This window comes from Heteronotia binoei, chromosome 6 (assembly GCF_032191835.1).
Source record: "Heteronotia binoei isolate CCM8104 ecotype False Entrance Well chromosome 6, APGP_CSIRO_Hbin_v1, whole genome shotgun sequence".
NCBI classification, from domain to species: Eukaryota; Metazoa; Chordata; class Lepidosauria; order Squamata; family Gekkonidae; genus Heteronotia; species Heteronotia binoei.
The window spans coordinates 145943400-145970032 of NC_083228.1; the positions used below are offsets into that span (position 1 = coordinate 145943400).

General features: G+C 50.6%; 1 protein-coding gene across 1 annotated transcript in view; it reads right to left on the minus strand.

Moving 5' to 3' along the window:
- Positions 1–25582, minus strand: part of P3H2 (prolyl 3-hydroxylase 2) — a 38217-nt gene extending 12635 nt beyond the window's left edge. The window contains exons 1-7 of the mRNA XM_060242754.1: positions 25552–25582; positions 23536–23662; positions 22532–22671; positions 20762–20886; positions 14684–14834; positions 10725–10842; positions 7734–7809 (exon numbers count right to left, since the gene is read on the minus strand). Of these exons, the coding sequence (XP_060098737.1) occupies positions 7734–7809; positions 10725–10842; positions 14684–14834; positions 20762–20886; positions 22532–22671; positions 23536–23662; positions 25552–25582 (768 nt within the window). The remainder of the gene's footprint in view (positions 1–7733; positions 7810–10724; positions 10843–14683; positions 14835–20761; positions 20887–22531; positions 22672–23535; positions 23663–25551) is intronic.
- Positions 25583–26633: the final 1051 nt, after the last annotated feature.

Here is a 26633-nt window from a genome sequence, read left to right on the forward strand (position 1 = left end):
GGGCACTCAATGAAATTGCTGAGCAGTCGGGTTAGAATGGATAAAAGGAAGTCCTTCTTCACCCAAAGGGTAATTAACACGTGGAATTCACTGCCACAGGAGGTGGTGGCGGCTACAAGCACAGACAGCTACAGGTGGTGTAGTGGTTAAGTGTGTGGACTCTTATCTGGGAGAACCGGGTTTGATTCCCCACTCCTCCACTTGCACCTGCTAGCATGGCCTTGGGTCAGCCATGGCTCTGGCAGAGGTTGTCCTTGAAAGGGCAGCTGCTGTGAGAGCCCTCTCCAGCCCCACCCACCTCACAGGGTGTCTGTTGTGGGGGAGGAAGGTAAAGGAGATTGTGAGCCGCTCTGAGACTCTTCAGAGTGGAGGGCAGGATATAAATCCAATATCTTCTTCTTCTTCTTCTTCTTCTTCAAGAGGGGATTGGATCAACAGCTGGAGCAGAGGTCCATCAGCGACTACTAGTCACAGCATGTTGTTGGAACTCTCTGTGTGGGGCAGTGATGCTCTGTCTTCTTGGTGCTTGGTGGGGGGGACAGTGGGAGAGCTTCTAGCATCCTGGCCCCACTGATGGACCTCCTGATGGTGCCTGGGGGTTTTTTGCCCACTGTGTGACACAGAGTGTTGGACTGGATGGGCCATTGGCCTGATCCAGCATGGCTTCTCTTATGTCCTTATGTGACACAGAGATCCCTGGCATCTCCAACTAAAAAGGGTCCAGGCAAATAGGCGTGAAAAACCTCAGCTTGAGACCCTGGAGAGCCGCTGCCGGTCTGAGTAGACAAGACTGACTTTAGGTAGGGACAGTGGCTCAGTGGTAGAGCATCTACTTAGTAAGCAAGAAGGTTCCAGGTTCAATCCCCGGCATCTCTAACTCAAAAGGGACCAGGGAAGTAGGCGTAAAAAACCTCCGCTTGAGACCCTGGAGAGCCGCTGCCAGTCTGAGTAGACAATACTGACTTTGGGAAGCATGGTGGCTTAGTGGTAGAGCATCTGCTTGGTAAGCAGAAGGTCCCAGGTTCAATCCCTGGCATCTCCAACTAAAAGGGTCCAGGCAAATAGGTGTGAAAAACCTCAGCTTGAGACCCAGGAGAGCCGCTGCCAGTCAGGGGAGGGACAGTGGCTCAGGGGTAGAGCATCTGCTTGGTAAGCAGAAGGTCCCAGGTTCAATTCTTGGCATCTCCAACTAAAAAGGGTCCAGGCAAATAGGTGTGAAAAACCTCAGTTTGAGACCCTGGAGAGCTGCTGCCACTCTGAGTAGACAATACTGGTTTTGATGGACCGAGGGTCTGATTCAGTATAAGGCAGCTTCTATGTTCTGTGTTCTAATGGGGAATTATCCATTTGTCCCCTGGATGTCTGTGGGGGGGGGGGCGGGGGGGCATTTCTATCTGGTCATTGCCAATGGCCTGATCCAGCCAGGCTGTTTGGATCCGCTAAGCCAGGGGTTCCCAAACCCCAGGCTGTGGACCAGTACTGGTCTGTGGTCTGTTAGCGACCGGGCTGCAAGTTGTATAATTATTTCATTATATATCACAATGTAGAAATAATAAAAAGACGCCGACATTGGATTTATACCCCGCCCCATACTCTGAATCTCAGGGTCTCAGAGCAACTCACAATCTCCTCTACCTTCCCCTCCCCCCCAGAACAGACACCCTGTGAGGTGGATGGGGCTGAGAGAGCTCTCCCAGAAGCTGCCCTTTCAAGGACAACTCCTGTGAGAGCTCTGGCTGACCCAAGGCCATTCCAGCAGTTGCAAGTGGAGGAGTGGAGAATCAAACCCGGTTCTCCCAGATAAGAGAGCTCTGGATGACCCAAGGCCATTCCAGCAGCTGCAAGTGGAGGAGTGGGGAATCAAACCCGGTTCTCCCAGATAAGAGAGCTATGGCTGACCCAAGGCCATTCCAGCAGCTGCAAGTGGAGGAGTGGGGAATCAAACCCGGTTCTCCCAGATAAGAGAGCTATGGCTGACCCAAGGCCATACCAGCAGCTGCAAGTGGAGGAGTGGGGAATCCAACCCGGTTCTCCCAGATAAGAGAGCTATGGCTGACCCAAGGCCATCCCAGCAGCTGCAAGTGGAGGAGTGGGGAATCAAACCCGGTTCTCCCAGATAAGAGAGCTCTGGCTGACCCAAGGCCATTCCAGCAGTTGCAAGTGGAGGAGTGGAGAATCAAACCCGGTTCTCCCAGATAAGAGAGCTCTGGATGACCCAAGGCCATTCCAGCAGCTGCAAGTGGAGGAGTGGGGAATCAAACCCGGTTCTCCCAGATAAGAGAGCTATGGCTGACCCAAGGCCATTCCAGCAGCTGCAAGTGGAGGAGTGGGGAATCAAACCCGGTTCTCCCAGATAAGAGAGCTATGGCTGACCCAAGGCCATATCAGCAGCTGCAAGTGGAGGAGTGGGGAATCCAACCCGGTTCTCCCAGATAAGAGAGCTATGGCTGACCCAAGGCCATCCCAGCAGCTGCAAGTGGAGGAGTGGGGAATCAAACCCGGTTCTCCCAGATAAGAGAGCTCTGGCTGACCCAAGGCCATTCCAGCAGTTGCAAGTGGAGGAGTGGAGAATCAAACCCGGTTCTCCCAGATAAGAGAGCTCTGGATGACCCAAGGCCATTCCAGCAGCTGCAAGTGGAGGAGTGGGGAATCAACCCGGTTCTCCCAGATAAGAGAGCTATGGCTGACCCAAGGCCATACCAGCAGCTGCAAGTGGAGGAGTGGGGAATCCAACCCGGTTCTCCCAGATAAGAGAGCTATGGCTGACCCAAGGCCATCCCAGCAGCTGCAAGTGGAGGAGTGGGGAATCAAACCCGGTTCTCCCAGATAAGAGAGCTCTGGCTGACCCAAGGCCATCCCAGCAGCTGCAAGTGGAGGAGTGGGGAATCAAACCCGGTTCTCCCAGATAAGAGAGCTCTGGCTGACCCAAGGCCATCCCAGCAGCTGCAAGTGGAGGAGTGGGGAATCAAACCCGGTTCTCCCAGATAAGAGAGCTATGGCTGACCCAAGGCCATACCAGCAGCTGCAAGTGGAGGAGTGGGGAATCCAACCCGGTTCTCCCAGATAAGAGAGCTATGGCTGACCCAAGGCCATCCCAGCAGCTGCAAGTGGAGGAGTGGGGAATCAAACCCGGTTCTCCCAGATAAGAGAGCTCTGGCTGACCCAAGGCCATTCCAGCAGTTGCAAGTGGAGGAGTGGAGAATCAAACCCGGTTCTCCCAGATAAGAGAGCTCTGGATGACCCAAGGCCATTCCAGCAGCTGCAAGTGGAGGAGTGGGGAATCAAACCCGGTTCTCCCAGATAAGAGAGCTATGGCTGACCCAAGGCCATTCCAGCAGCTGCAAGTGGAGGAGTGGGGAATCAAACCCGGTTCTCCCAGATAAGAGAGCTATGGCTGACCCAAGGCCATATCAGCAGCTGCAAGTGGAGGAGTGGGGAATCCAACCCGGTTCTCCCAGATAAGAGAGCTAAGCTGACCCAAGGCCATCCCAGCAGCTGCAAGTGGAGGAGTGGGGAATCAAACCCGGTTCTCCCAGATAAGAGAGCTCTGGCTGACCCAAGGCCATTCCAGAAGTTGCAAGTGGAGGAGTGGAGAATCAAACCCGGTTCTCCCAGATAAGAGAGCTCTGGATGACCCAAGGCCATTCCAGCAGCTGCAAGTGGAGGAGTGGGGAATCAACCCGGTTCTCCCAGATAAGAGAGCTATGGCTGACCCAAGGCCATACCAGCAGCTGCAAGTGGAGGAGTGGGGAATCCAACCCGGTTCTCCCAGATAAGAGAGCTATGGCTGACCCAAGGCCATCCCAGCAGCTGCAAGTGGAGGAGTGGGGAATCAAACCCGGTTCTCCCAGATAAGAGAGCTCTGGCTGACCCAAGGCCATCCCAGCAGCTGCAAGTGGAGGAGTGGGGAATCAAACCCGGTTCTCCCAGATAAGAGAGCTCTGGCTGACCCAAGGCCATTCCAGCAGTTGCAAGTGGAGGAGTGGAGAATCAAACCCGGTTCTCCCAGATAAGAGAGCTCCGGCTGACCCAAGGCCATTCCAGCAGCTGCAAGTGGAGGAGTGGGGAATCAAACCCGGTTCTCCCAGATAAGAGAGCTCTGGCTGACCCAAGGCCATTCCAGCAGTTGCAAGTGGAGGAGTGGAGAATCAAACCCGGTTCTCCCAGATAAGAGAGCTCTGGATGACCCAAGGCCATTCCAGCAGCTGCAAGTGGAGGAGTGGGGAATCAAACCCGGTTCTCCCAGATAAGAGAGCTATGGCTGACCCAAGGCCATTCCAGCAGCTGCAAGTGGAGGAGTGGGGAATCAAACCCGGTTCTCCCAGATAAGAGAGCTATGGCTGACCCAAGGCCATATCAGCAGCTGCAAGTGGAGGAGTGGGGAATCCAACCCGGTTCTCCCAGATAAGAGAGCTATGGCTGACCCAAGGCCATTCCAGCAGCTGCAAGTGGAGGAGTGGGGAATCAAACCCGGTTCTCCCAGATAAGAGAGCTCTGGCTGACCCAAGGCCATTCCAGCAGTTGCAAGTGGAGGAGTGGAGAATCAAACCCGGTTCTCCAGATAAGAGAGCTCTGGATGACCCAAGGCCATTCCAGCAGCTGCAAGTGGAGGAGTGGGGAATCAACCCGGTTCTCCCAGATAAGAGAGCTATGGCTGACCCAAGGCCATACCAGCAGCTGCAAGTGGAGGAGTGGGGAATCCAACCCGGTTCTCCCAGATAAGAGAGCTATGGCTGACCCAAGGCCATCCCAGCAGCTGCAAGTGGAGGAGTGGGGAATCAAACCCGGTTCTCCCAGATAAGAGAGCTCTGGCTGACCCAAGGCCATCCCAGCAGCTGCAAGTGGAGGAGTGGGGAATCCAACCCGGTTCTCCCAGATAAGAGAGCTATGGCTGACCCAAGGCCATCCCAGCAGCTGCAAGTGGAGGAGTGGGGAATCAAACCCGGTTCTCCCAGATAAGAGAGCTCTGGCTGACCCAAGGCCATTCCAGCAGTTGCAAGTGGAGGAGTGGAGAATCAAACCCGGTTCTCCCAGATAAGAGAGCTCTGGATGACCCAAGGCCATTCCAGCAGCTGCAAGTGGAGGAGTGGGGAATCAAACCCGGTTCTCCCAGATAAGAGAGCTATGGCTGACCCAAGGCCATTCCAGCAGCTGCAAGTGGAGGAGTGGGGAATCAAACCCGGTTCTCCCAGATAAGAGAGCTATGGCTGACCCAAGGCCATATCAGCAGCTGCAAGTGGAGGAGTGGGGAATCCAACCCGGTTCTCCCAGATAAGAGAGCTAAGCTGACCCAAGGCCATCCCAGCAGCTGCAAGTGGAGGAGTGGGGAATCAAACCCGGTTCTCCCAGATAAGAGAGCTCTGGCTGACCCAAGGCCATTCCAGAAGTTGCAAGTGGAGGAGTGGAGAATCAAACCCGGTTCTCCCAGATAAGAGAGCTCTGGATGACCCAAGGCCATTCCAGCAGCTGCAAGTGGAGGAGTGGGGAATCAACCCGGTTCTCCCAGATAAGAGAGCTATGGCTGACCCAAGGCCATACCAGCAGCTGCAAGTGGAGGAGTGGGGAATCCAACCCGGTTCTCCCAGATAAGAGAGCTATGGCTGACCCAAGGCCATCCCAGCAGCTGCAAGTGGAGGAGTGGGGAATCAAACCCGGTTCTCCCAGATAAGAGAGCTCTGGCTGACCCAAGGCCATCCCAGCAGCTGCAAGTGGAGGAGTGGGGAATCAAACCCGGTTCTCCCAGATAAGAGAGCTCTGGCTGACCCAAGGCCATTCCAGCAGTTGCAAGTGGAGGAGTGGAGAATCAAACCCGGTTCTCCCAGATAAGAGAGCTCCGGCTGACCCAAGGCCATTCCAGCAGCTGCAAGTGGAGGAGTGGGGAATCAAACCCGGTTCTCCCAGATAAGAGAGCTCTGGCTGACCCAAGGCCATTCCAGCAGTTGCAAGTGGAGGAGTGGAGAATCAAACCCGGTTCTCCCAGATAAGAGAGCTCTGGATGACCCAAGGCCATTCCAGCAGCTGCAAGTGGAGGAGTGGGGAATCAAACCCGGTTCTCCCAGATAAGAGAGCTATGGCTGACCCAAGGCCATTCCAGCAGCTGCAAGTGGAGGAGTGGGGAATCAAACCCGGTTCTCCCAGATAAGAGAGCTATGGCTGACCCAAGGCCATATCAGCAGCTGCAAGTGGAGGAGTGGGGAATCCAACCCGGTTCTCCCAGATAAGAGAGCTATGGCTGACCCAAGGCCATTCCAGCAGCTGCAAGTGGAGGAGTGGGGAATCAAACCCGGTTCTCCCAGATAAGAGAGCTCTGGCTGACCCAAGGCCATTCCAGCAGTTGCAAGTGGAGGAGTGGAGAATCAAACCCGGTTCTCCCAGATAAGAGAGCTCTGGATGACCCAAGGCCATTCCAGCAGCTGCAAGTGGAGGAGTGGGGAATCAACCCGGTTCTCCCAGATAAGAGAGCTATGGCTGACCCAAGGCCATACCAGCAGCTGCAAGTGGAGGAGTGGGGAATCCAACCCGGTTCTCCCAGATAAGAGAGCTATGGCTGACCCAAGGCCATCCCAGCAGCTGCAAGTGGAGGAGTGGGGAATCAAACCCGGTTCTCCCAGATAAGAGAGCTCTGGCTGACCCAAGGCCATCCCAGCAGCTGCAAGTGGAGGAGTGGGGAATCAAACCCGGTTCTCCCGGATAAGAGAGCTCTGGCTGACCCAAGGCCATCCCAGCAGCTGCAAGTGGAGGAGTGGGGAATCAAACCCGGTTCTCCCAGATAAGAGAGCTCTGGCTGACCCAAGGCCATTCCAGCAGTTGCAAGTGGAGGAGTGGAGAATCAAACCCGGTTCTCCCAGATAAGAGAGCTCCGGCTGACCCAAGGCCATTCCAGCAGCTGCAAGTGGAGGAGTGGAGAATCAAACCCGGTTCTCCCAGATAAGAGAGCTCTGGCTGACCCAAGGCCATTCCAGCAGTTGCAAGTGGAGGAGTGGAGAATCAAACCCGGTTCTCCCAGATAAGAGAGCTCTGGATGACCCCAGGCCATTCCAGCAGCTGCAAGTGGAGGAGTGGGGAATCAAACCCTGTTCTCCCAGATAAGAGAGCTATGGCTGACCCAAGGCCATTCCAGCAGCTGCAAGTGGAGGAGTGGGGAATCAAACCCGGTTCTCCCAGATAAGAGAGCTATGGCTTACCCAAGGCCATTCCAGCAGCTGCAAGTGGAGGAGTGGGGAATCAAACCCGGTTCTCCCAGATAAGAGAGCTCCAGCTGACCCAAGGCCATTCCAGCAGCTGCAAGTGGAGGAGTGGGGAATCAAACCCGGTTCTCCCAGATAAGAGAGCTCTGGATGACCCAAGGCCATTCCAGCAGCTGCAAGTGGAGGAGTGGGGAATCAAACCCGGTTCTCCCAGATAAGAGAGCTCTGGATGACCCAAGGCCATTCCAGCAGCTGCAAGTGGAGGAGTGGGGAATCAAACCCGGTTCTCCCAGATAAGAGAGCTCTGGATGACCCAAGGCCATTCCAGCAGCTGCAAGTGGAGGAGTGGGGAATCAAACCCGGTTCTCCCAGATAAGAGTCCGCACACTTAACCACCGCCCCAAAATAAAGTGCACAATTGTATCATCCCAAAATCACACCCTGGTCCGTGGAAAAATTGTCTTCCACAAAACCGGTCCCTGGTGCCCAAAAGGTTGGAGACCACTGCTCTAAGCAACCCAAAATCAAGAAAGGGGCTTTGCTCACTGTCACAGTCTTGGCGTCCATTTCTGTAAAGATGAATTCGCCCCCTTCAAAATCGCTGTTCATATAGAGAAGAGCGCTAGAAACAGAGGAAGAGGGAAGATCACAGTCAGATCACTCGCAGGGGATGGTCTGGCAACCACAGCCCAATCTATTGTACCTTTACTCTGAAGTAAGCCCCACTCTGTTCAACGTGGTCACGCATGAAGATTTACACTGAATCAAACTACGGTCAGTCTTGTCTACTCAGACTGACAGCAGCTCTCCAGGGTTTCAGGCAGAGAAAGGTCTTGTTCATAACCTCCTGCCTGGTCCTTCGAACTGAAGATTCCGGGGATTGAACTTGGGACCTTCTGCATGCCAAGCAGAGGCTCTGCCACTGAGCTATGGCCCTTCTCTATAGCTCTCCAGGGTCTCAGGCTGAGGTCTTTCCCATCACCTCCTGCCTGGCCCTTTTCACTGGAGATGCCGGGGATTGAACCTGGGACCTTCTGCATGCCAAGCAGAGGCTCTGCCACTGAGCTATGGCCCTTCTCCACAGCTCTCCAGGGTCTCAGGCTGAGGTCTTTCCCATTACCTCCTGCCTGGCCCTTTTCACTGGAGATGCCGGGGATTGAACCTGGGACCTTCTGCATGCCAAGCAGAGGCTCTGCCACTGAGCTATGGCCCTTCTCCACAGCTCTCCAGGGTCTCAGGCTGAGGTCTTTCCCATTACCTCCTGCCTGGCCCTTTTCACTGGAGATGCCGAGGATTGAACCTGGGACCTTCTGCATGCCAAGCAGAGGCTCTGTTACTGAGCTATGGCCCTTCTCCATAGCTCTCCAGGGTCTCAGGCTGAGGTCTTTCCCATCACCTCCTGCCTGGCCCTTTTCACTGGAGATGCCGGGGAATGAACCTGGGACCTTCTGCATGCCAAGCGGAGGCTCTGCCACTGAGCTATGGCCCTTCTCCATAGCTCTCCAGGGTCTCAGGCTGAGGTCTTTCCCATCACCTCCTGCCTGGTCCTTTCAACTGGAGATGTGGGGATTGAACCTTAGACCTTCTGCATGCCAATCAGAGGCGCTGCCACTGAGCCACAGGTCCTCCCAACTATGGCTTGCAGTCTGAGACCAAGAAACTTCTGGCTTAAAAGTGGTCTCTAAAAAAGTGAAGATAGTCCCCTGTGCAAGCACCGAGTCATCACTGACCCATGGGGTGACATCACATCGTGACATTGCCGTGGCAGACTTATGACGGGGTGGTTTGCCCTTGCCTTCCCCAGTCATCTACACTTTCTCCCCAGCAAGCTGTGGACTCATTTGACCGACCTCGGAAGGATGGAAGGCTGAGTCAACCTCAAGCCGGCGACCTGAAAACCCAGCTTCCGCCGGGATCGAACTCAAGTCGTGAGCAGAGGGCTCCAACTACAGTACTGCAGCTTTACCTCTCTGCGCCACGGGGCTCTTGCCCTATTAAGTAGTGAAGAAGAAGAAGAAGAAGAAGATATTGGATTTATATCCTGCCCTCCACTCCGAAGAGTCTCAGAGCGGCTCACAATCTCCTTTACCTTCCTCCCCCACAACAGACACCCTGTGAGGTAGATGAAGATATTGGATTTATATCCTGCCCTCCACTCCGAAGAGTCTCAGAGCGGCTCACAATCTCCTTTACCTTCCTCCCCACAACAGACACCCTGTGAGGTAGATGAAGATATTGGATTTATATCCCACCCTCCACTCCGAAGAGTCTCAGAGCGGCTCACAATCTCCTTTCCCTTCCTCCCCCACAACAGACACCCTGTGAGGTGGGTGGGGCTGGAGAGGGCTCTCCCAGCAGCTGCCCTTTCAAGGACAACTCTGCCAGAGCTATGGCTGACTCAAGGCCATGCCAGCAGGTGCAAGTGGAGGAGTGGGGAATCAAACCCGGTTCTCCCAGATAAGAGTCCACACACTTAACCACTACACCAAAGTAGTAGCGGCCTACTTCAAAACACCCTGTAGTTAACAAGCCTTGCTGAGGTCTTCCTAACTGAGGGCCAGGGCTTCTTGGATTGAGACAATCCATTCCTTTCAAGCGAATCGGCTTTCTCCAAGGGGCGTGGTATAACAAATACTTCTGCAGTCCTTAGCCTCGAGTCTGTCAGACTGTCTCTCTTCCGTGGGGTCAGAAGGCTGATCCATCTAGTCCGGCACTGTCTGTTCTGGCGGGCAGCGGCTTTTCAGGATTTCAGGCCCAAGTCCCTTTTGGGACCCTCCGCCCAGCCAAGAACTGTTTTGAACCATCGCTGCCAGATGACCATCTAGCCTCTGTTTAAAAACCTCCAAGGAAGGCGAGCCCACCACCTCCCGAAAAATCACAGAACTGGAAGGGACCTCCAGGGTCATCTAGTCCAACCCCCTGCACCATGCAGGAAACCCACAAACCCCTCCCCCTAAATTCACAGGATCTTCATTGCTGTCAGATGGCCATCTAGCCTCAGTGTAAAAATCTCCAAGGAAGGAGAGCCCACCACCTCCCGAGGAGGAAGCCTGTTCCACTGAGGAATCGCTCTAACGGTCAGGAAGTTCTTCCTAATGTTGAGACGGAAACTCTTCTGATTTCATTTCAACCCATTGGTTCTGGCCCGACCTTCTGGGGCCACAGAAAACAATCCCACCCCATCCTCTATAGGACAGCCCTTCAAGGAGTGTTAAAGCTGCAGTACTGCAGTCCTAAGCTCTGCTCACGACCTGAGTTCGATCCCTGGGGGAAGCTGGGTTTTTAGGTATCCGGCTCGAGGTTGACTCAGCCTTCCATCCTTCCGAGGCCGGTAAAATGAGTACTGCAGCTTTACGAGGCTCCCTAAAAGTGGTCTCTACCTTGCCGTTAATTGGTAGCCTTCAGCAACAGCCCCGCCCCCCCCAAGCCCTTGAGTCCCACTCGTTCACAGGATAGAGAAAAATCAGTAGAAGGAAGGTTTAAGGGGGACAGGGGCACCTCTGAGTCCCCCCTCTCCCGATGCGCAAGAGACAGTACCTGTAGTCACGGAAGGTGTACGCTGGAGGTTCTTTCCAGCACTCATTGGCTTCAGGGTCCAAGAGGCAGTTGTCGGCATGGATGGGATGGCTGAGGTCATTCCTCTTGTCTTGTTGGCCTGCCGGAAATGCGGAAAGGGTTTAGAATCATAGAATTGGAAGGGACCTCCAAGGGTCATCTAGCCCAACCCCCTGCACCGTGCAGGAAACCCACAATTGCCTCCCCCTAAATTCACAGGATCTTCATCGCTGTCAGAGGGCCATCTAGCCTCTGTTGAAAAACCTCCAATGAAGGAGAGCCCACCACCTCCTGTTCCACTGAGGAACCGCTCTAAACTCCCAAACACCTCCCCCTAAATTCACAGGATCTTCATCGCTGTCAGAGGGCCATTTAGCCTCTGTGTAAAAACCTCCAAGGAAGGAGAGCCGACCACCTCTCGAGGAGGAAGCCTGTTCCACTGAGGAATCACTCTAAACTCACAAACACATCTAAACATTTACAACGTAAAAATATCTGGTAGTCAGTGATTTAGAGTGTAAAATGGTACAAATATAAGATTCAATGGAATGGAATGGAATGGAAAGGAAAGGAAAGGAAAGGAAAGGAAAGGAAAGGAAAGGAAAGGAAAGGAAAGGAAAGGAAAGGAAAGGAAAGGAAAGGAAAGGAAAGGAAAGGAAAGGAAAGGAAAGGAAAGGAAAGGTTCGGTTCCCTGTGCAAGCACCAGTCGTTTCCAACTCTGGGGTGACGTTGCTTTCACAATGTTTTCACTGCAGACTTTTTACAGGGTGGTTTGCCATTGCCTTCCCCAGTCATCTACACTTTCCCCCAGCAAGCTGGGTCCTCATTTTACTGACATCAGAAGGATGGAAGGCTGAGTCAACCTCGGGCCGGCTACCTGAACCAGCTTTTGCTGGGATAGAACTCAGGTCATGAGCAGAGAGTTCAGATCACAGTAATGCAGTACCGCTGCTTTACCACTCTGCACCACGGGGCCGCTTAAGATTCAGTGACAGAATAGTAAAATTAACAAATGGAGCAAACCTTTGATCTGAGTCGCAGGAGCATGCGACAGCAACAAAACAGTATTATGTCAAAATGTGAGAGTGTCTGTTAATGACGCTATTGTTATAAACCTGGGCCAAAAGGAAGGAATTATTATGTTTTCCCATCCAACTAACCCACTTTTAAACATGCAACCTACATATAGTTTGTCATTAGGAGAAAAATACATGAAAATTTAGTGGGGTCCAATAGATGTAATGCGATAAGCAACCAATATCCCTCTTTGAGTGTGTCAATACAGCTAAACATTGGATAGTTCCAAACAAAGTCCACTGAGAATCTTCATAACAGTGGGGGGGGGGGCTTCTAAACATAAGAACAGCCCTGCAGAATCAGACCAGTGAGGGCTGAGAGAAAGAGAGAAGCTGATCCAAAGTCACCCAGTAAGCTTCAGTGGCGGTGTGGTGCCATTGATGGACCTCCTGGTTCTTTTGGCCACTGTGTGACACAGAGTGTTGGACTGGAGGGGCCACTGGCCTGATCCAACATGGCTTCTCTTATGTTCTTATGTGACACAGAGTGTTGGACTGGATGGGCCATTGGCCTGATCCAACATGGCTTCTCTTATATTCTTCTGTGACACAGAGTGTTGGACTGGATGGGCCACTGGCCTGATCCAACATGGCTTCTCTTATGTTCTTATGTGACACAGAGTGTTGGACTGGAAGGGCCACTGGCCTGATCCAACATGGCTTCTCTTATGTGACACAGAGTGTTGGACTGGATGGGCCACTGGCCTGATCCAACATGGCTTCTCTTATGTTCTTATGTGACACAGAGTGTTGGACTGGATGTGCTATTGGCCTGATCCAACAGGGCTTCTCTTATGTTCTTATGTGACACAGAGTGTTAGACTGGATGGGCAACTGGCCTGATCCAACATGGCTTCTCTTATGTTCTTATGTGACACAGAGTGTTGGACTGGATGTGCTATTGGCCTGATCCAACAGGGCTTCTCTTATGTTCTTATGTGACACAGAGTGTTAGACTGGATGGGCAACTGGCCTGATCCAACATGGCTTCTCTTATGTTCTTATGTGACACAGAGTGTTGGACTGGATGGGCCATTGGCCTGATCCAACATGGCTTCTCTTATGTTCTTATGTGACACAGAGTGTTGGACTGGATGTGCTATTGGCCTGATCCAACAGGGCTTCTCTTATGTTCTTATGTGACACAGAGTGTTGGACTGGATGTGCTATTGGCCTGATCCAACAGGGCTTCTCTTATGTTCTTATGTGACACAGAGTGTTGGACTGGATGAGCCACTGGCCTGATCCAACATGGCTTCTCTTATGTTCTTATGTGACACAGAGTGTTGGACTGGATGTGCTATTGGCCTGATCCAACAGGGCTTCTCTTATGTTCTTATGTGACACAGAGTGTTGGACTGGATGGGCCATTGGCCTGATCCAACAGGGCTTCTCTTATGTTCTTATGTAACACAGAGTGTTGGACTGGATGAGCCACTGGCCTGATCCAACATGGCTTCTCTTATGTTCTTATGTGACACAGAGTGTTGGACTGGATGGTCCACTGGCCTGATCCAACATGGCTTCTCTTATGTTCTTATGTGACACAGAGTGTTGGACTGGATGGGCCACTGGCCTGATCCAACAGGGCTTCTCTTATGTTCTTATGTGACACAGAGTGTTGGACTGGATGGGCCACTGGCCTGATCCAACAGGGCTTCTCTTATGTTCTTATGTGACACAGAGTGTTGGACTGGAGGGGCCACTGGCCTGATCCAACAGGGCTTCTCTTATGTTCTTATGTGACACAGAGTGTTGGACTGGATGGGCCACTGGCCTGATCCAACAGGGCTTCTCTTATGTTCTTATGTGACACAGAGTGTTGGACTGGAGGGGCCACTGGCCTGATCCAACAGGGCTTCTCTTATGTTCTTATGTGACACAGAGTGTTGGACTGGATGGGCCACTGGCCTGATCCAACACGGCTTCTCTCATGTTCTTATCTCTGGGGCAGTGATGCTCTGTATTCTGGGTGCTTGGGGGGGGGGCAAGACTGGGAGGGCTTCTGGAGTTCTGGCCCCGCTGGTGGACCTCCTGATGGCACCTGGGTTTTTTGGCCACCATGTGACACAGAGCCACTGGCCTGATCCAACATGGCTTCTCTTATGTTCTTATGTTCACAGTATATCAGTCTATATATCTTGCAATCCTGAACTGATACACAAATCACTAAAGTGGGTACTTTGTCTCCAACATAAACCACCGAAGGTTGCAATGGATAACAATGAAAATGTCTTAACACTGATCCTGGATATTCTCGGCATTTCACTTTAGTTTCTCCGCAGGCTGTTTTCCAAACAAGCAAATTTTCTCTATTTGGAACCACTCATGCTAACAGTTCTTTTTCAACGAGGAGCAAGTGCTTCAGACTTGTCAAAGGAAACCACGTTATCCCCTGAGACCTTCCGTTCAGGATTGCAAGATATATAGACGGATATATATCTTAGTGGACTTTGTTTGGCGCTGTTTTGTATACCTGCAGGTGGATGTTTAACAGGTTATATCATTTTGTAATTTTTTGTGATATCCAATTGAATTTGTATCAACGCTTCCATAGGTGCCTTGGGGTCTGTTATAAATGTTCATTGTTGTATGACTACTTTTGCACCCTCTTTGTGGTTTCAGGGCTGTACAGCGTGCTCCTGTTTTTTGTATTTACACGAAATCAGAGCATCTGTCCATCGAAGTCCATCTCGTCTGCTCAGACCTGTGGCAGTTCTCTCGGGTCTCAGGCAGAGGTCTTTCCCATCACCTACTTCCTGTTCCTTTCAAACTGGAGTAACTGGGGGTAGAACCTGGGACCTTCTGTGTGCCAAGCAGAAGCTCTACCGCGAAGCCACAGCCCACACTTTGGACCTGATTTACCTGGCAGGGCAGTTCGACACACCAGATGCGTGTAGGAGAAGTAGAGGGTGGAATTCAGCATAAAGTAGGACTCTACTATCTTGCGGGCTTTCTCGCTGACATCGTAGAAGAGGCGGGCACTCTTCAGAGGAACACGTCCCTCGTATCCAAACTGTAGGGAGACAAAACAATTAACCATCAACATAAAGTAACTCTCTACGTGGCCAAATGTGTGGATACTTAAATCTAGAGACTGGAGCCATGAAGACGAAGATATTGGATTTATATCCTGCCCTCCACTCCAAATCTCAGAGTCTCAGAGCGGCTCACAATCTCCTTTATCTCCCTCCCCCACAACAGACACCCTGTGAGGCAGGTGAGGCTGAGAGAGCTCTGACAGAAGCAGCCATTTCAAGGACAGAGTCTCAAGAGTGGCTCACAATCTCCTTTATCTTCCTCCCCCACAACAGACACCCTGTGAGGGAGATGAGGCTGAGAGAGCTCTGACAGAAGCTGCCCTTTCAAGAACAACCCTGCGAGAGCTATGGCTGACCCAAGGCCATTCCAGCAGGTGCAAGCGGAGGAGTGGGGAATCAAACCCGGTTCTCCCAGATAAGAGCCCGCACACTTAACCACTACACCAAACTGGTTCTCTGAGAACTGAGAAAAAAGATCGTTTTGGTGTACTGGTTAAGTGTGCAGACTCTTATCTGGGATCTGGATTTGATTCCCCACTCCTCCATAAGAGCTTTTCTTATGTCCCTGCAGAAATGACCAACAAATCTATAAAACTGCTGGGAGAGAAGAAGGAGAAGAAGAAGGAGGAGGAGGAGGAGAAGAAGAAGAAGAAGAGGAGGAGGAGGAGGAGAGGAGAAGGAGAAAGAGAAGAAGAAAAAGAGGAGGAGGAGAGGGGGAGGAGAAGTAGAAGAGGAGGAGGAGGAGCAGAGGAGAAGGAGAAAGAAAAGAAGAAAAAGAGGAGGAGGAGAGGAGGAAGAGGAGGAGAAGGAGAAGGAGAAGTAGAAGAGGAGAAGGAGAAGAGGAGAAGGCGAAAGAGAAGAAGAAAAAGAGGAGGAGGAGAGGAGGAGGAGAAGGAGAAGAAGAAGAGGAGGAGGAGAAAGAGAAGAAGAAAAAGAGGAGAAGGAGAAGAAGAGGAGGAGGAGAGGAAGAAGGAGGAGGAGAAAGAGAAGAAGAAGTGGAGGAGGAAGAGAGGAGGAGGAGAAGAAGAGGAGGAGGAGAGGAAGAAGGAGAAGGAGGAGAAGAGGAGGAGAGGAAGAAGGAGAAGAAGAAGAGGAGGAGAAGGAGGAGGAGAAAGAGAAGAAGGAGAGGAGGAGAAGGAGGAGGAGGAGAGAAGAGGAAAGAAGAAGACCACAGATTTATATCCTGCCCTTTACTCTGAATCTCAGAGTGGCTCACAATCTCCTTTACCTTCCTCCCCCACAACAGACATCCTGTGAGGTGGGTGGGGCTGAGAAGGCTCTCCCAGCAGCAGCTGCCCTTTCAAGGACAACCTCTGCCAGAGCTCTGGCTGACCCAAGGCCATTCCAGCAGGTGCAAGTGGGGGAGTGGGGAATCAAACCCGGTTCTCCCAGATAAGAGTCCGCACACTTCACCACTACACCAAACTGGCTCTCTAAATCCCCTGGGGAGTTGAAGCAATCGGTATGCTAACAACCCACAACTCTTTGTTAACAACATCGGAAGACTTAGTAGAAAAACTCAGTGCAGAATGGAAGCCAAAATGGGTATTCACGAACTGAAACCCTGCCCAGAAGAGATGAAAGTACAGTTTGCTGTCAGCATCTTGGCCCCCTGAGGTGAAGATATAAGAACATAAGAGAAGCCATGTTGGATCGTGGCCCATCCAGTCCAATACTCTGTCACACAGTGGCCAAAAAACCCCAGATGCCATCAGGAGGTCCACCAGTGGGGCCAGAAGCCCACACACTGTGCCCCCTCAAACACCAAAAATACAGAGCATCGCTGCCCCAGACAGAGAGTTCCAGCAATACGCTGTGGCCAATAACCATGGATGGACCTCTGCTCCATAGGCTTATCCATTCCCCTCTTGAAGCTGGCTATGCTTTTAGCCTCCACTGCCTCCTGTAGCAATGAATTCCACAATCACCCTTTGGGTGAAAAAGGACTTCCTTTTATCTGTTCTAACCCGACTGCTCAGCAATTTCATTGAATGCCCACGAGTTCTTGTATTGTGAGAAAGGGAGAAAAGTACTTCTCTCTCTAACCTCTCCATCCCATGCATTATCTTGTAAACCTCTATCATGTCACCCCACAGTCGACGTTTCTCCAAGCAGAGATTCCCAAGCGTTTTAACCTTTCTTCATAGGGAAAGTGTTCCAAACCTTTAATCGTTGTAGTTGACCTTTTCTGCACTTTTCCCAATGCTATAATGTCTTCTTTAAGGTGCGGACCAAATATCAGCTTCTTCAGGATGGGTTCGCATTGCTCCTCACAGAGCTGAACCACAGCTAGTGTGAGCCGTTGGGATCATGCCAAATGCTAGAGGTCCAGTTCATCTCTGTCGCACGTCGCATTTTTTTAACCAACACTGTTGCTGTGCCAGCTGCAGCCTCTTGGGAGAGCTGACCCAACCTCTCCGTGCTCTGATTACATGCAGGTTAGATTACTGCTGGAAATGGAGCTACCCTTGGAGACGGATGCAAAAGGCCAAAGGATGCAAAGACCCAGGATGCAAAAGGCCAAAGCGATGCTTCTCACTGAAAGCAAACCTTGCCAGTTGCTGTTGTTGTTATTGGACCTGTTTAATCCCCTCACCCTGGCCCAGTTCCAGAAACACTTGATTGAAGAAGAAAAAGATTTTGGATTTATATCCCGCCCTATACTCTGAATCTCAGAGTCTCACAGCAGTCACAATCTCCTCTACCTCCCCCCCACACACACAACAAACACCCTGTGAGGTAGGTGGGGCTGAGAGTGCTTTTACAGCAGCTGCCCTTTCAAGGACACTTCTACGAAAGCTATGGCTGACCCAAGGCCATCTCAACAGGTGCAAGTGGAGGAGTGGGAAATCAAACTCAGTTCTCCCAGATAAGAGTCCTTTCACTTAACCACAACACCAAACTGGCTCTCTGACTTCCAGTTTGTTTCTATTGGTTGCCAGTTTGATTTTCCAATTACGGTTACCAGATGTCCCTTTTTTAGAGGACATAGAATCATGGAAGGGACCTCCAGGGTCATCTAGTCCAACTCCATGCACAATTCAGGAAACCCACAAATACCTCTCCCTAATTCAAAGGATCTTCATCGCTGTCAGAGGGCCATCGATCCTCCATTGAAAACCTCCAAGGAAGGAGAGCCCACCACCTCCCAAGGAGGAAGCCTATTCCACTGAGGAACTGCTCTAACGGTCAGGAAGTTCTTCCTGATGTTGAGCTGGAAACTCTTTTGATTTAATTTCAACCCATTGGTTCTGGTCCTGCCTTCCGGGGGCCACACAAAATAATTCCACACCATCCTCTATATGACAGCCCTTCAAGTCCTTGAAGATGGTGATCTTATCACCTCTCAACCGCCTCCTCTCCAGGCTAAACATGCCCAGCTCCTTCAACCTTTCCTCATAGGATTTGGTCTCCAGACTCCTCACCCCTCACCCCTCATGTCACCCCCTCAGAATCATAGAGTTGGAAGGGACCTCCAGGGTCATCTAGTCCAACCCCCTGCACAAGGCAGGAAACCCACAAACCTCTCCCCTAAATTCACAGGATCTTCATTGCTGTCAGGTGGCCATCTAGCCTCTGTTGAAAAACCTCCAAGGAAGGAGAGCCCACCACCTCCCGAGGAGGAAGCCTGTTCCACTGAGGAATCGCTCTAACGGTCAGGACGTTCTTCCTAATGTTGAGCCGGAAACTCTTTTGATTTAATTTCAACCCGTTGGTTCTGGTCCAACCTTCCGGGGCCACAGAAAACAATTCCACCCCATCCTCTAGAGCAGGGGTGGCCAACGGTAGCTCTCCAGATGTTTTTTGCCTACAACTCCCATCCGCCCCAGCCAATATGGCCAATGGCTGGGGCTGATGGGAGTTGTAGGCAAAAAAAAACATCTGGAGAGCTACTGCTGGCCACCCCTGCTCTAGAGGACAGCCCTTCAAGTCCTTGAAGATGGGGATCCTTTCACCTCTCAGCCTCAAAACAAGTCATGTCCTCTTTTTTGTGCGTCTCTGTCCTCTTTTGGGCCGTTTTAAAGAAAGCTGATAGCAGGGTTATTTCAAGTGGAATTGTCACAGTGATCCCTTGTTTGGAGTAATCAAGTCAGGATATCTGTCGTCGCTTTTGCTTTTCAAAATACAGCAACGCTGCTTCGAGTCCAACCAGGAGGATTCGGGATGAGCCAAGGGCGCTCAGAGGCTGGAAATGAAAAACCTTCTTGCTTCCATCGGTCTGAGGCGCACGTGTCCAAGCCTTGTATATGGGGGGGGGGGGGGGGCAGAAATTGAAATATTTCCTCCGCTGACCCCCACGATGGGCTGAATGCCCTCAAACGGGCTGCCAATTTGATTCTGGACGCAACTCAAAAAAACTGGTACTTCCTTTGGGGGAAAAAATGCTGCTGAGTCTTTAAAGGACTGTCTTCTGCGATATCAACCTGCCTGGCAGGTACGATCAGCTGCTCTCACCTGCAGAAGTCAAGTGAAACAATGCCCTCCATAGAATCATAGAGCTGCAAAACCCTCCGTAGAATCATAGAGCTGCAAAACCCTCCATAGAATCATAGAGCTGCAAAACCCTCCATAGAATCATAGAGCTGCAAAACCCTCCACAGAATCCTAGAGCTGCAAAACCCTCCACAGAATCCTAGAGCTGCAAAACCCTCCATAGAATCATAGAGCTGCAAAACCCTCCATAGAATCATAGAGCTGCAAAGCCCTCCACAGAATCATAGAGCTGCAAAGCCCTCCACAGAATCATAGAGCTGCAAAGCCCTCCATAGAATCATAGAGCTGCAAAACCCTCCACAGAATCATAGAGCTGCAAAACCCTCCATAGAATCATAGAGATGCAAAGCCTCCACAGAATCATAGAGCTGCAAAACCCTCCATAGAATCATTGAGCTGCAAAGCCCTCCACAGAATCACAGAGCTGCAAAACCCTCCATAGAATCATAGAGCTGCAAAGCCCTGCACAGAATCATAGAGCTGCAAAGCCCTCCATAGAATCATAGAGCTGCAAAACCCTCCATAGAATCCTAGAGATGCAAAACCCTCCACAGAATCCTAGAGCTGCAAAACCCTCCATAGAATCATAGAGCTGCAAAGCCCTCCACAGAATCATAGAGCTGCAAAGCCCTCCATAGAATCAGAGCTGCAAAACCCTCCATAGAATCATAGAGATGCAAAGCCCTCCACAGAATCATAGAACTGCAAAACCCTCCATAGAATCATAGAGATGCAAAGCCCTGCACAGAATCATAGAGCTGCAAACCCCTCCATAGAATCATAGAGCTGCAAAACCCTCCGTAGAATCATAGAGCTGTAAAACCCTCCGTAGAATCATAGAGCTGCAAAACCCTCCGTAGAATCATAGAGCTGCAAAGCCCTCCGTAGAATCATAGAGCTGCAAAGCCCTCCGTAGAATCATAGAGCTGCAGAGCCCTCCGTAGAATCATAGAGCTGCAGAGCCCTCCGTAGAATCATAGAGCTGCAGAGCCCTCCATAGAATCATAGAGCTGCAGAGCCCTCTATAGAATCATAGAGCTGCAAAGCCCTCCATAGAATCATAGAGCTGCAAAGCTCTCCATAGAATCATAGAGCTGCAAAGCCCTCAGCAGAATCATAGAGCTGCAAAGCCCTCCATAGAATCATAGAGCTGCAAAGCTCTCCATAGAATCAAAGAGCTGCAAAACCCTCAGCAGAATCATAGAGCTGCAAAGCCCACCGTAGAATCAAAGAGCTGCAAAGCCCTCCATAGAATCATAGAGCTACAAAACCTTCCATAGAATCATGGAGCTGCAAAACCCTCAATAGAATCCTTGAGCTGCAAAAGCCTCCATATAATCATAGAGCTGCAAAACCCTCCGTAGAATCATAGAGCTGTAAAACCGAAGTTGTACAGCAAAACTCGCACCTTGAGAGCCTTTAGAACGGTGGCCCCTTCGAAGCGTTCGTTGGGGGTGTGGGGCGAGGTCTTCCCTCTGTACCCATCGCCAGCCAGGATGATGCCCTTAAACAGAAGGAAGGGAGAGGGATGAGCTAAGAGGATTCTTAGGGACTCTTCTGTCTTTCTAGCTATCCCTTCCCTCCCCGCCCCCTCTTTCTCTCTCACACACACACACATACATGAACACACAAAGTTGCCTTCTACTGAATCAGCCCTACTGGTCCATCAAGGCCGGTGTTGTCTACTCACACAGCAGGAGCCTTGCAAAGTGTCTCTAACAGCACTACAGCCTGTTCTTTCAACGAAATGAAATTCAAGTGACCCAATTGAGGATATTGTGCTTTGGTTACGTTACGAGAAGAGAATGATGAAAGGGTTGGAACACTTCCCCATGAAGAAAGGTTGAAACGCTTGGGGTGCTTTAGCTTGGAGAAACGTCGACTGCGGGGTGACATGAGAGAGGTTGACAAGATTATGCATGGGATGGAGAAGGTAGAGAAAGAAGTCCTTTTCTCGCTATCTCACAATACAAGAACTCGTGGACTGAAGGGGCCATTGGCCTGATCCAACATGGCTTCTCTTATGTTCTTCTGTGACACAGAGTGTTGGACTGGATGTTGGGCCAATGGCCCATCCAGTCCAACACTCTGTGTCACAGAAGAACATAAGAGAAGCCCTGCTGGATCAGGCCAACGGCCCATCCAGTCCAACACTCTGTGCCACATAAGAGAAGCCATGTTGGATCAGGCCAGTGGCCCCTCCAGTCCAACACTCTGTGTCACACATACACACACACACTGTGGCTAATAGCCACTGATGGACCTCTGCTCCATATTTTTATCCAATCCCCTCTTGAAGCTGGCTATGCTTGTAGCCGCTGCCACCTCCTGTGGCAGTGAATTCCACATGTTAATCACCCTTTGGGTGAAGAAGTACTTCATTTTATCTGTTCTAACCTGACTGCTCAGCAATTTCATTGAATGCCCACGAGTTCTCGTATTGTGAGAAAGGGAGAAAAGAACTTCTTTCTCTACTTTCTCCATCCATGCATAATCTTGCAAACCTCTATCACGTCACCCCGCAGTCGACGTTCCTCAAGCTAAAGAGCCCCAAGTGTTTTAACGGCACAGAAGGCTTCAAGAAAAGCTAAAGTAAAGGTAAAGGTAGTCCCCTGTGCAAGCACCAAGTCATTACCGACCCATGGGGTGACATCACAACACAACATTTTCTTGGCAGACCTTTTTTGTTAATGGAGTGGTTTGCCATTGCCTTCCCCAGTCATCTACACTTGACCTCCAGCACGCTGCGGGCTCCTTTTATCAACCTCAGAAGGACAGAAGGCTGAGTCAACCTTGTCTCAACCAAGCTGAATCCAGCTTCTGCCAGGATTTAATCATTATTTTTTTAATTATACCCTGCCTTATCCTGCAAGTGGGCTCAGGACGGCCTACAACAATAAAAAACAACACGTTAAAAACCACATTATCAAAACCAGGGGTGGAATTCTAGCAGGAGCTCCTTTGCATATTAGGCCACACACCCCTGATGTAGCCAATCCTGCAAAACCTTACAAGGCTCTTTTTCGTAAGCTCTTGGAGGACTGGCTACGTCAGGGCTGTGTGGCCTAACAGGCAAAGGAGCTCCTGCTAGAATTCCACCCTGATAGAAACAGTACTACCAAATCAGAGACAACACAGTAAAAAAATAGTTCAGACGTTGGCAGGAAAACCACGCAACAGCAGGTAGGCTGGTAGCTGTTGACACAACTGAAGCACCATGGTGACAAGGCGCTGAGGGGAGCAATGACTTTCAAACTCAGGTCATGAGCAGAGCTTGAATAGCAGTATTGCAGCTGACCACTCCATGCCACGGGACACCTATCATGAAAAGGGGAAGACCCAACCAGAGGTGGATGGACTCCATCAAAGAAGCCATGAAGAAGAAGGAGAAGAAAAAGGAGAAGAAGAAAGGAAGAGAAGGAGGAGAAGGAAAAGGAGAAGAAGAAGAAGAAAGAAGAAGAAGAAAGGAAAAGAAGGAGGAGAAGAAGGAGAAGAAGAAGAAAGGAGGAGGAGAAGGAAAAGGAAAGGAGAAGAAGAAGAAGAAGAAGAAAGGAGGAAAGGAGAAGAAAAGAGGAGAAGGAGAGGAAGAAGAAAGGAGAAAGAGGAGAAGGAAAAGAAGGAGAAAGAAGGAGGAGAAGAAGAAGAAAGAAGGAGGAGAAGGAAAGGAGGAGGAGGAGAAGAAGAAGAAGAAGAAGAAGAAAGGAGAAGGAGAAGAAGAAAGGAGGAGAAGTAGAAAACTGCAGATTTATACCCCGCCCTTCTCTTTGAATCAGAGACTCAGAGCAGCTTACACACTATCTGCCCCGGGGGTAGCAACTAGCTTTGCCTTTTTTGTGCGGCAAACAGAAACCAGTTTTTTGAGCATCTTGTCTGCTGCGCGAAAGAGGCGGAGCGAGTTGCAGCCCTGGGGCATAGTGTGAAATCTGACGGAAGCCCTGCAGATAAAAGGAGCGTGAGAGCGGCTAGTGGGAAATTGTCTAAGAGATATACTTAGGGACCAAAGCAGGATTCCTTGAGAATGGAAGCTTTCTTCTGGGATGGGCGCATATCCATGACCAGGTACCCCGCCCCCCTCAATTGTGGACCCCAGTGAATATCAGGGATATCAAGGTAGGAATTCCATGAGCAAAGAGCATTTGTAGCTTTGCAAAATTCACAGATATTGGACTGCTGGTGACTCACATTGCAATCTGGTGCAATTCCCGGCATTCCTTCTCCGAGATCACGTTGTCTAGCAGCACCCGCTGGGTCCCATTCAGCTGCTCTGAGTTATGGACAAATTTCACGTCACTGTATAGGAGGGGACCCCCTAGAAAGAGAAACAGAAGAACCTTTGTAAGATCTTCCTGGTTGCACCGCACCCAGGGGCCATGGAATGATACAACATCTCCTAGGAAGGTTTCCGTAAGAACATAGAGAAGCCACGTTGGATCAGGCAATGACCCATCCACTCCAACACTCTGTGTCACATAGTGGCCAAAAAACCCAGGTGTCATTGGGAGGTCCACCAGTGGGGCCAGGACACTAGAAGCCCTCCCACTCTTGCCCCCCCAAGCACCAAGAATGCAGAGCATCCCTGCCCCAGAAAGAGAGTTCCATCAATACTCTGTGGCTAATAGGCTTTGATGGAAGCGGGCACTCCATGAAATTGCTGAGCAGTCAGGTTAGAATGGATAAAAGGAAATATTTCTTCACCCACATGGAATTCACTGCCTTTCTAGGACAGCTCTGCGAGAACTATGGACTAACCTCCAGCAGCTGCAAGTGGAGGAGTGGGGAATCAAACCCGGTTCTCCCAGGTAAGAGTCCGTGCACTTAACCACTACACCAAAGTGGCTCTCAGTTTGCATGGCCCTCCATTTGCAAGACCTGAGCAAGAAGGAGAAGAAGGAGGAGGAGAGAAAGGAGGAGAGAAGAAGGCAGAAGGAAAAGGAGAACAAGAAGAAAGGAGAACAAGAACAAGAACAAGATGAAAAAGAAAGGAGGAGAAGGAGGAGGAGAAGAGGAGGTGGTTGGCAGCTACATGCCTAGATGGCTTCAAGAGGGGATTGGATCACCATACGGAGCAGAGGTCCATCAGTGGCTATTAGCCACAGCGTATTGATGGAACTCTCTGTCTGGGGCAGTGATGCTCTGTAATATATATATATATATATATATATATATATATATATATATATAATATATATATATATATATATATATATATATTAGCCAGGCTACAGCTGGCCCTCTGTATTCTTGGTGCTTGTGGGGGGGCACAGTGGGAGGGCTTCTAGACCACTGATGGACCTCCTGATGGCACCTGGGTTTTTTGGCCACTGTGTGACACAGAGTATTGGACTGGATGGGCCCTTGGCCTAAACCAACATGGCTTCTCTTATGTTCTTATGTCTGGGGCAGTGATGCTCTGTCTTCTTGGTGCTTGGGGGGGGGGGGGCAACAGGGGGAAGGCTTCTAGTGTCCTGGCCCCACTGGTGGACCTCCTGATGGCCACCTGGTTGTTTTGTTGTTGTTGTTTTTGCCACTGTGTGATACAGAATGTTGGACTGGATGGTCCGTTGGTCTGATCCAACATGGCTTCTCTTCTGTTCTTTCTCAAAGAACTCCAAAAGATTGGCGAGGCAGGACTTCCCTTTGCAGAAGCCATGCTGATCCCCCCCTCTGCAGGTCTTGTCCCTCTTTGTGCCTCACAATTTTGTTATGCCGGTTGCACTTGTGTTAAACTGCTGCTGTGAGCCTCCCATAAGCTTTTCAAGGGAAGCTGTGACACAGCTGGAGAGCAGCGAAATGAAAAGGACGGTGTCTACTTGGCAATGGTTTCCCATTGTCCTGCTCCAACGCCAGCCTTAGCCAACTGGGCTGTTCTTCCACCACTTCTTCATTCTGCCTGGCAAACTCTCTTAGGAATGTCGCCTCCGGAGTCTCCAGAACCCAAGATGTGTCAAAACTTTATTATCCAAAATTAGCGGAGGCTTTTTTGTTCCGAGGGACAAGCTGTCCCCTGTCTGTTTCAGAGCTGTGCCAGCTGGCAGGCCTGGGGGAGGGATGTTTGAGGCCCTCGAAATTCCTTCCAGCTGGTCAGAATGGAGAAGACGCAACAGAGGAACATAACGCAGGTGGCACTTCCCCAAAGGAATGTTTTTTAAAACATGAACCAAGTTCTTAGCGGTAGGAAAGAGCTCGAAGAAAGCTCACACGGGTGCTCCATTGGGCCAAAATTCTTCATCGCAGGTCAACTTCCAGATTACGAGTCAGTTAACTCTTGGCACATCGGCTCTGACCTTACACCTATCTTGATCAATTCTGGACCATGCGGCACACAATCAGACACTGGATGCAGTGTGTATGCCCTTGATTAAGACATAAGGCTGTAGAATAAGAGGCCTCAAGAATATCTTTCAGCCTTTGTCACTTCATTAAATTTCCTTGCGGTGCAGCATTGTTTTATTCTGTTCTGTACTATGAGCCAATAGGTGTACTTACCTTTCTGACCTCTGAAGAAGACCAGTCTAGGTCGAAACGCGTCAGGTCGAGTTGAGTGGGTTCCCATTGTGGTTTTATGGACATATGAAGCTGCCTTATACTGAATCAGACCCTTGGTCCATCAAAGTCAGTATTGTCTACTCAGACTGGCAGCAGCTCTCCAGATTCTCAAGCTGAGGTTTTTTCACACCTATTTGCCTGGACCCTTTTTTGGAGATGCCAGAGATCGAACCTGGGACCTTCTGCTTCCCAAGCAGATGCTCTACCACTGAGCCACCGTGCTTCCCAAAGTCAGTCTTGTCTACTCAGACTGGCAGCGGCTCTCCAGGGTCTCAAGCTGAGGTTTTTCACACCTATTTGCCTGGACCCTTTTTTGGAGTACTGTGGAGTACATTTGGAGTACTGTGTGCAGTTCTGTCGCCGCACCTCAAAAAGGATATTATAGCATTGGAGAAAGTCCAGAAAAGGGCAACTAGAATGATTAAAGGGCTGGAACACTTTCCCTATGAAGAAAGGTTGAAACGCTTGGGACTCTTTAGCTTGGAGAAACGTCGACTGCGGGGTGACATGATAGAGGTTTACAAGATAATGCATGGGATGGAGAAAGTAGAGAAAGAAGTACTTTTCTCCCTTTCTCACAATACAAGAACTCGTGGGCATTTGATGAAATTGCTGAGCAGACAGGTTAAAACGGATAAAAGGAAGTACTTCTTCACCCAAAGGGTGATTAACATGTGGAATTCCACTGCCACAGGAGGTGGTGGCGGCCACAAGCATAGCCACCTTCAAGAGGG